The 8757-nt window shown below is 42.1% G+C and overlaps 1 protein-coding gene across 1 annotated transcript in view; it reads right to left on the bottom strand.

Annotated features, from left to right (window-relative positions):
* The window catches only part of oaz2a (ornithine decarboxylase antizyme 2a), a gene marked incomplete at its 5' end in the record, with an annotated part of 21397 nt that extends 21216 nt beyond the window's left edge, over positions 1–181 (bottom strand). The window contains one exon of the mRNA XM_080544750.1: positions 1–181. This exon is cut by the window's left edge and continues 128 nt beyond it. Within this exon, the coding sequence (XP_080400876.1) occupies positions 1–181 (181 nt within the window).
* Positions 182–8757: the final 8576 nt, after the last annotated feature.

Raw genomic sequence — 8757 nt, 5'->3', positions numbered from 1 at the left:
TCTTCAAATCCCACCAGAGATTTTCTACGGGGTTCAAGTCAGGCGACTGTGACGGCCACTCTAGAACCTTCCATTTCTTCTTCTGAAACCAAGCCTTGGTGGACTTTGAGGTATGCTTGGGATCAATGTCCTGTTGGAAGGTCCAATGACGCCCAAGCTTCAGCTTCCTCACAGACGGCATGGCGTTTTTTTTCCTAAGATGTCCTGATACTTGACTGAATCCATCGTGCCCTCCACACGCTGCAGGTTTCCAGTGCCAGAGGCAGCAGAGCCGCCCCAGAGCATCACTGAGCCACCGCCATGCTTCACTGTAGGCAGGGTGTTCTTTTCAGAAGGGTCTTCTTCTTCCAGACATACCGCTGATCTATAGGCCGAAAAAGTTCCAGTTTTGTTTCATCGCAGAACAGAATTCACAATTCCGCTTTCACAGAATTCCGCAGAATTCCGCTTTCACAGAACAGAATTCCAAAACTTATTTATATGGTTTTGAGCATATTGGAGCCGACTTTTCTTGTGCTTTTGGGTCAGTAGTGGTGTACGTCTTGGAGTCCGGGCATGGAGCCCTTCAGTGTGTAGTATGTGCCTTACTGTGTAAACTGAAACCTCAGTGCCTGCTGCCACCAAGTCTTGCTGCAGGTGCAAGTTTTTTTTATTTTTTTACCACTTGCCTCCTCAGGAATCTGGTGGCAGCCACTGATAGCTTCCTCTTTCTGCCACGTCTAGGTAGTGTAGCCACTGTTCCTTTAACTTTGAACTTGTGAACTATGCTTCCAACTGTATCTCTAGGAACATTCAGTGCTTTTGCTATCTTTTTGTATCCTTTTCCTTGTTTGTGCAAGGCAATGGTCTCATCTCTGAACTTTTTGGACAATTCTTTTGACTTAACTTATTGCCATATTTCTAACATGCAATCAAACGTCACTGGTAAGCGGTAAATCCACTTGAAATAATGGAACAACATTTTTGTTACCATACACATGTCAATCTTGACCACAATTTTAGTACAACAGATCTGTCAGAACATTGTCACAAATGGACCAAGTCTGGGCCAGATTGTTTGTTCCCAGGGCCTGAAGTGGAGCAGCTCTGGTGGCCAGCCCTAAGCTCAAGTATTACCATGAAAATACCAAATCTAAAAATACCAATGCCAACATGTGAACGTGACCCAGTTACCACTTGGAATTATGGCTCAGAAATGGGCCAGATACGGTTACCACGTCTAAACAGCCAGACCTGGCCCACATCTGGCCCATATCATTTTTAATTAATTAATTTTGCCATTTAGCAGACGCTTTTAATCCAAAGCGATTTACAATTACGAATTACAGGGACATTACCCCTGGAGTAACTGAGGGCTAAGTGCCTTACTCAAGGGCACACTAGTAGTGGTGTGGTTTCAGGCGGGATTTGAACTCACAACCTTCCGATTACAAGTCCAACTCACTATCCACTAGACCACCACTACCCCCATATCTGGCCCGTTTATCAAGTGATAACTGGACCGCATCCAAAATGCTGGCCAAGGTCTGGCCTTTTCATGACAAGGAAATGGCTTAGGAATGGCAGCCAGAGCTGGCCCACTTCTGACAGGGGGAACAAAGTTGTACTTGAGCCACATCCAGGTGCCAGTAGGGAACAGACCAGGGCGGTCTGAGAAGGCACTGACCTTATGTTGGTAATATGGGTGGGGACTGCAGGTCCACTGTAGGCTACTACGGTCTGGGTCTGGGTCTGGTTATCCAAGCTAATGGAAGAAAAAAGGCCCAGTTTCCCACGGTGACCATTCCCACGGTAGCTGCAAGCTTTCTATTTACATTTGTCTTGTTGATCCATTTCCTTACTGACTGGGCAAACACTGGAAAATGGATTGTCTGTTTCTGTTTGCTTATGTTGATGAAAGTGTTATTTATGGCTGTTGTCTATATTAGACTAGACCCTTTTTGATTTAAGTATTCTTAAAGGAATCTTGTATGGATTTAGCTATTTGTGTAAAAGACACACTCCACACAATCAACTCCACAGAGTTGACATGAGATTTATTTGAGTGCACCATACAATCATGTGAAAATGTATAAATCCCAAACTTACTGTGGAAATGTACGTACATTAACTATGATGTGATTTTAGCATACTGTAGGCTCGTTTGATAAATGAGTCTGAGTCAGCATTACATTAGAAATCTCAATCACAGGTTACACAATGTTCTTATTAACTGTCAGCAATGTTGTTGTCTTGTCTGGTGTGTTTTACCAAAATACTTTTCAAAAGCATCGCGCAACAGCTGCATATTTTTGCCTTTTATAGGGATACATCTGCATCTGTATGTTTTCATATATCTGATCTGTGGGGTTTCAATTTCCTTGGTTTTGTTGAATGAAACCATTCTGTGCCCCCAGTGGAACAGGAAGGAGAGATAGTGTGTCATCGGTGCCATCGTGGTGTGACTCAATGCGTTTACGGCCATCCGAGCAGTGTGTTGTGATTCCCTCTCCATGTTCTTTTAATCTCTGTGATTCTGTCACAAAGCCACTTTCAGGAAACTATGCCAGATATGTCCGGCCCGTCATGCCCTTCCGCAAGTGAAGAATAACACTGTTTCACCGAACAATCCCCAATCGTCACAAACAAGGCCAAGCACCACAACAGTGGAATTAGCCAAGTCCACGTTTGTGCCGACTCTGGGGAATTCCTTCCATACTTTCCTCTGGGTGAGTCATTGTATGCCTGACTGCGCTTGGGCAAAACAAGGACAGCAGCAGGGCCAGTGCAGGTCTGGTTGGGCCACTGGTGTTTTTCTGTGTCAGAAAAACAGATTCAGTTTTTTTTTCGGAGCCAGTGGATCTAGGGGCCTGAATAATGAACGATGATGATCAAGTCTCATACCAGGGTTCCCACACCTTCTGAAACATCAAGTTCAAGCACCTTTCAAGGACTTTCAAGACTCAATTCCCTCAAATTCAAGGACCCAACACGGCATAGTTTGAGACAGATCTAGATGAGAATTTATATAATAGGAACTATCCGCTCACAGACAACAATTAAAAAGAGAGGCTTGAATGTGTGAACACTAGATGGTCTCTCGCCTTCTCTAGTACCACAGTACAGCAAAACAATATATTGTGAAATATGTGGAAAGTTAAGCAATACAGAGACTTATTTACTAGTCGACGAGCTAAGTAAAACATTTTTGAATATATATATTATTTTTTTTTAGAGAGAAAGAGAGACGGGAATTCAAACACTTTCAATGACCCATGTCTATTTTCAAAAACTTGATTAGTTCTTAAAATGGGAGTGCAATGCACAATTTATGTATGAATGAATTATGTTATCTTGACCTTTTAGCACAATTTAAACTGTAAAATGTGCCAACAACTCCAAATTACAATCTCACATTTTTTATACCAATTTTTGGTATAAAAAACCACTTTTTAAACGATTAAGCTTTTTGTAACTCCAAAACCTCTCATCCGGTTAACATGGTGGCCAACATTCTGTGAGCTCACTTGTTACTGCAACTGTCATGGAACTTTCAGGACTCTTAACACTAGAACAGCCATGAGGGGTCATTTGTGAGTAAAGAAAAAAGTAATGTCTTTGCACTCGATCACATTTCAGGACCCTCCTTTCATGACTTTTCCTAGATATGTGCGTTCTACCACCCAGTATCCTTACATTTTCAAAATCACATCAGGATAAGCTAGTATAAAGCTATTTTGCAGTTTATCTGTGTAGGAAGCAGGCTAATTTACAAGCGGCCAACTAGTGGTCGTTGTGTGTAAATAGCAGCGTAGCATTCTAAAGAGGGGTTTGTAAAGAGGCAGCTCTTATAGTAGGTAAAAAGGCACGGCTGTTCTAGTGTTAAATAACAACAGCAGGAGGCCTGCAGAACACTCTGAACACTGCAATGCACTCTCTTGGCTACCAGTTCTACCCCACTGACACCCCTTAACCAACCAACTATACCACTCTCAACCACTCAACCAACCAACCCTCTACCCACTCCACTGAACTACCCCAAACTCATCCTATCTATCCAACTATTATCTTCTAACATGTTGTCTATATAACCTTCTATACATCTTCAAATACCGAGCATCATTCTTTATTCCTTTCACCACAAATTAAAAATATCATATATTTTCATCGTTTCATCATTTTGTAATATAATGTTATATAACCCATGTTTTGTTTCTTAGAAAATAGTGTTTATTTCAGATACTGTAGTAGTGGAAGATATTATCCTAATTTCCAGTAGCTGCCATCTAGTTGTGACATTTTTGTTCATCCCACCCCTTCATCACCCAGCGTTGATGACGTGAATGGTTCTGGTTACACTGGTATGAACGCGGGCTGGTTCGCCAGACAGCACCAAGGTTCGGAGGTTACCGAACGCGAACCGGAACGGTTCTTTGCCGGTGTGAAAGCCATATGTATGGTGTGTGACCAGGTTGCTTATCTTTATTTATTTTAGCCCCGCCCCAAAACATTTCCTAAGGATCTCTCATTTGATTGGTTCATTTGATACCAATTATGTACCCACCTGATTCTACTTACCTACTTAATTTAACCAATGTAACTTGGGGTTCACTTTTTTTGCTCCTGCACTAATTTCTTTATAATTTAGCTTTTCTACTACACACATCATGATTTCCTCTAAACCACCATATGGAATTGTTAAATATAAACATGTTATGTCAGATAAAAAAGACAAAAATTAAAGAAAGATTAAATATAAAAGAATTAAAAAACAAATTAAAGATAAAAAAAGATACAAATAAAAAAATCTCTTCTTTAGAGAGAAAAAACAACAACTCTTCTTTCGGCTCGATACTAAGTTTGGATTAATTCAAATTAAGAGGTTCAATTAGAGATTGACAGCTTTTAGGGTATTTTGGGTATGTCTGTACACCAAACATTTCACAAAAGTTTCACCATTCAGAAATTACACTTTTTATACATAGCATTTTTTAATACATAGACTTAGCTTATACTTGAGATAGTTTGATAGTTGTTTTGAGGGGGGCTGTCATTTCACATGGCCCACTATAGCCCTGTTAGAGCTGAGGTCAAACATTATGCATTACCACCACCATGTGGACAGGCGTGGTTGGGCAGCCTGACACCCCTGACCCTCAGCATGGACACAAGCAGGCTGGTACCAGATATGTTCTGGGGCCAGCTGAGCAACTTTTAACAACCAAGACTGTGCTGGAAAATGCATTGTGACATCACAGAATATGTGCCACCAGCATTTGGCTTGGTTCCCGCTTGAGCAATGCAACATGGTAACCAAGGGAACTTGCACTGACGGACACTATAATGAGGGGAGAAGCTGATATTCTGTGTGGACCCCATTGGAACGGTGTTCCTCTGAAAGATTGCCTGCAGAGAAGGGTGTTGTCTGACCCCCCTGTCTGTCAGGCAGGATTGGACTTGAACTGGCAGGTTTCTCAACCTGGCTGTGCTGCAATGGCACCAGAGAAGCAGCATGTCCTGGTTCACTCTAACTAATAATATCATAATAATAATAATATACAGACTGAGTTTCGGAACATAAAAGTACAGCTGCTAGCCTGGAGCAGATACTTTCTATTGTACATACTGGACATATTGTACATTCCATGTCAGTTAGTTGTCAATATGTAGGATCAGATACGTAGGCCTATATGAGGTGACCTGTGCTATGCACTCATTATATATAATTATATTTTACTCTGTTTTCTTGTGGTTGACTGAATGCACGTAGGGGACTCTAGACAGTGTTGCATTATTATTATTATTGGGTCTATATGAAGAATAACTGGTATTATAGCCAGCAGGGGTTGAATGTAATGCTTGCCTTGCACGCAGAGAGTAGTTCAAAGACAGGTGTCTAGGCAAGGCAGCTACGGTCCAGTATATGGCTTTTGTCTTTTTGTTTCTTTTTTTATTCAGTTCCATCTATTCGGGTAATAATGTGTGTCCTATTATTTCCATGAATTCATTAGGCCTACTTCTGTAAAGGTGCAACCAATGTTTTGCTTGCGGGCAGACCTTCCAATTTACTGTTTCACAAATAACTTTTGTTGTGAAACATCGATGGCAATATGAATGAAAATAACCGCTAAAACAAGTAGGCCTTGAGCTAGAACTTCATCAGGACGAGCAGGGCGGCATGTCTCTGCATGACCCATAACACAGACCCACAGGCACTTTATGTTCTGTCACCGTTGTGCAACAGTAAAAAACGAACCAAACTAATGTTGTACAAAGGTTGTGTCGCTTTTGAAGAATCTAGCCTGACTTCAGACAGCCTGGAGACAAGGGTTAGATGTCTTGCAGACCATCTTGGTATTGGATATAACATGCTGTGTTTTACTCCTAAAAAACAACCTTTCTAATTGCATTAGTTCTCTCATTATTAACTACCACTGCAAGTCATTTTGCGCAATGTTTTCATACCTTCTTCTGCTTACTAGAATAATTAATTGTTCCAATGCGTTGTTCCAATGTATAACCCTAACCCAATGGTGGATTGACATTGTTATTTGACGGTTGTTGATTAGTCACATGTTGGTTGGAATTAACAATTTATTAGATATATTTCAACCTTGACTTACGGTTGCCATTTGATGCTCATCATCCAACATTGCTACATGTAGGCCCATGTAGGCCATTTTCTTAACATTGTCAGTTGAAGGTTATTGTCAGAACATCTCACAGTTGAAAATAAAAGTTTTTTTTTTTTTAAATGGTGCACCTCACTGCTGGAACAGTCTGCAAAAAACCCCATTACAGTTGTTTCTTCTGGTGCTGCTTTGGCAATTTAGGGTGTTGATTGAGGACCTCTTTGGTGAAGGAAGTCATTGTTTCTCTCGATATACAGTATAGTAACATAATATTGTGGTTTTATATGATGTATAGACTTAGGGTTAGGGTTATACATTGGAACAATGAATTCTTCTGTTTGTTGAATTGAAACAGAGTAAGCAGAAGAAGGTATGAAAACATTTGCAGTGGTAGTTTATGATGAGAGAACTAATGCAATTAGAAAGGTTGTTTTTAGGAGTAAAACACAGCATGCTATATCCAATACCAAGATGGTCTGCAAGACATCTAACCCTTGTCTCCAGGCTGTCTGGAGTCAGGCTATATGTCCTTACCAGGTCAAGAGTATGGCTGTGTTTATGTGTAGACCCTGTGACAGATTGTACAAGGTTAAATCACTCTATTAGATTCTTACATTCAAGACCTAAAGTATTATTTGGGCAGCATATGTGGATGTTCAGATCTCCAAGAATATATTTAGCTATTATCATTGATAGGAAGAATAATTATTTGATAAAATGTTAGGTTCAGGAGGGCGATATATTAATACACATAGACATAGAGTGTAGTAGTGTTGTTTGTTTAAAGCAAAAATGAGAGATTCAAATGAAGAGAAATTCCCAAGTGACACTGGGCTACACCGAAAACCTTCCCCATAATGACAGCCTAACCCCCTACCATGACCCCCCCCCTACCATGACAGCCTAAACCCCTACCATGACCCCCCCCCTACCATGACAGCCTAACCCCCTACCATGACCCCCCCCCTACCATGACAGCCTAACCCCCTACCATGACCCCCCCCCTACCATGACAGCCTAACCCCCTACCATGACCCCCCCCCTACCATGACAGCCTAACCCCCTACCATGACCCCCCGCCCCCCTACCATGACAGCCTAACCCCCTACCATGACCCCCTCCCCTCCTACCATGACCCCCCCCACCCCCCCATACCATGACAGCCAAACCCCCCTACCATGACCAGTGAGTCTAAGTTTCTGAAGAGAGAAACCAGGGGGGTATTCCATCAACGTCAATAAAGGAAAATCCAGGCTTCTTTTTTACAAGTCTCACAATACTTACTACCAATCATCCATTATCCACACGCTCCACTCACACCAGTCCTGTACCGCCCTCTACAGGCCGGATGCTGCATTACATGCTCGCCACAGACTATTAACTAACACATTAGACGAGTCTGTTCCCCAGAACCCCCGAGGCCTCGTAGACTTCGAGGACACTCGCTCTCAGACACCAAATATTTACTACTTTTTATTTTTAACAAGTAAATCAGTCTTGTTAGAGACCGTCAAAAATTGCAAAAGCGACTATATTGCAAGTCGCCGTTGCGGGGTATTGGGTAAAGTTTTCAACTAGCAATAATCGCGCCTCGGATAAACCTCATCGGCTACGATACTGCCACTGCGCAGAGATGACCTGCAGACGGCAACCGCTGACATGCCTTTCCGGTACATACAGTTTTGGGTGACGGTTTGACCATATCAAGGTGGTGGATTGTGGAGTGTTATAACAGGAAACACAGTGCAGTTAGTAATTGTCTTTTTAAATCATTGTTTTTTATCTTTTAAACTTTTAATATAATACAATTGTACGGCGTCCCTTCTCGTCTGTACGAGGCCCTAGTGTGCCAATCAGAGCTCACGGCACTCTGAGTAACTCAGGCCTGTCTGCTGATTGGCACTGACAGATACAACACTAGTAGCAACTAGTTAACATTAGGTAAAAAATACGGGAGATTTACGGGAAAATATTTAAACATTTTATACAAACCCTGTCAGCATGGGGTGAGAGGTGAGGGGCTGTTGATGGGTGCTGCCCACTCCTAAGGAAAGGGAGCAGAGCAGACTCAGCATGCAATGGATATCTTTGAGGTCAGGGGGGGGGGGAGGATGGTGGGGCGGGGGGGTCTGCAGCTCAGCGACCT

This window comes from Nansenia antarctica (genome assembly GCF_963989245.1).
Source record: "Nansenia antarctica genome assembly, chromosome: 14".
NCBI lineage: Eukaryota > Metazoa > Chordata > Actinopteri > Argentiniformes > Microstomatidae > Nansenia > Nansenia antarctica.
This window is presented reverse-complemented; position numbering and strand designations above follow the sequence as displayed.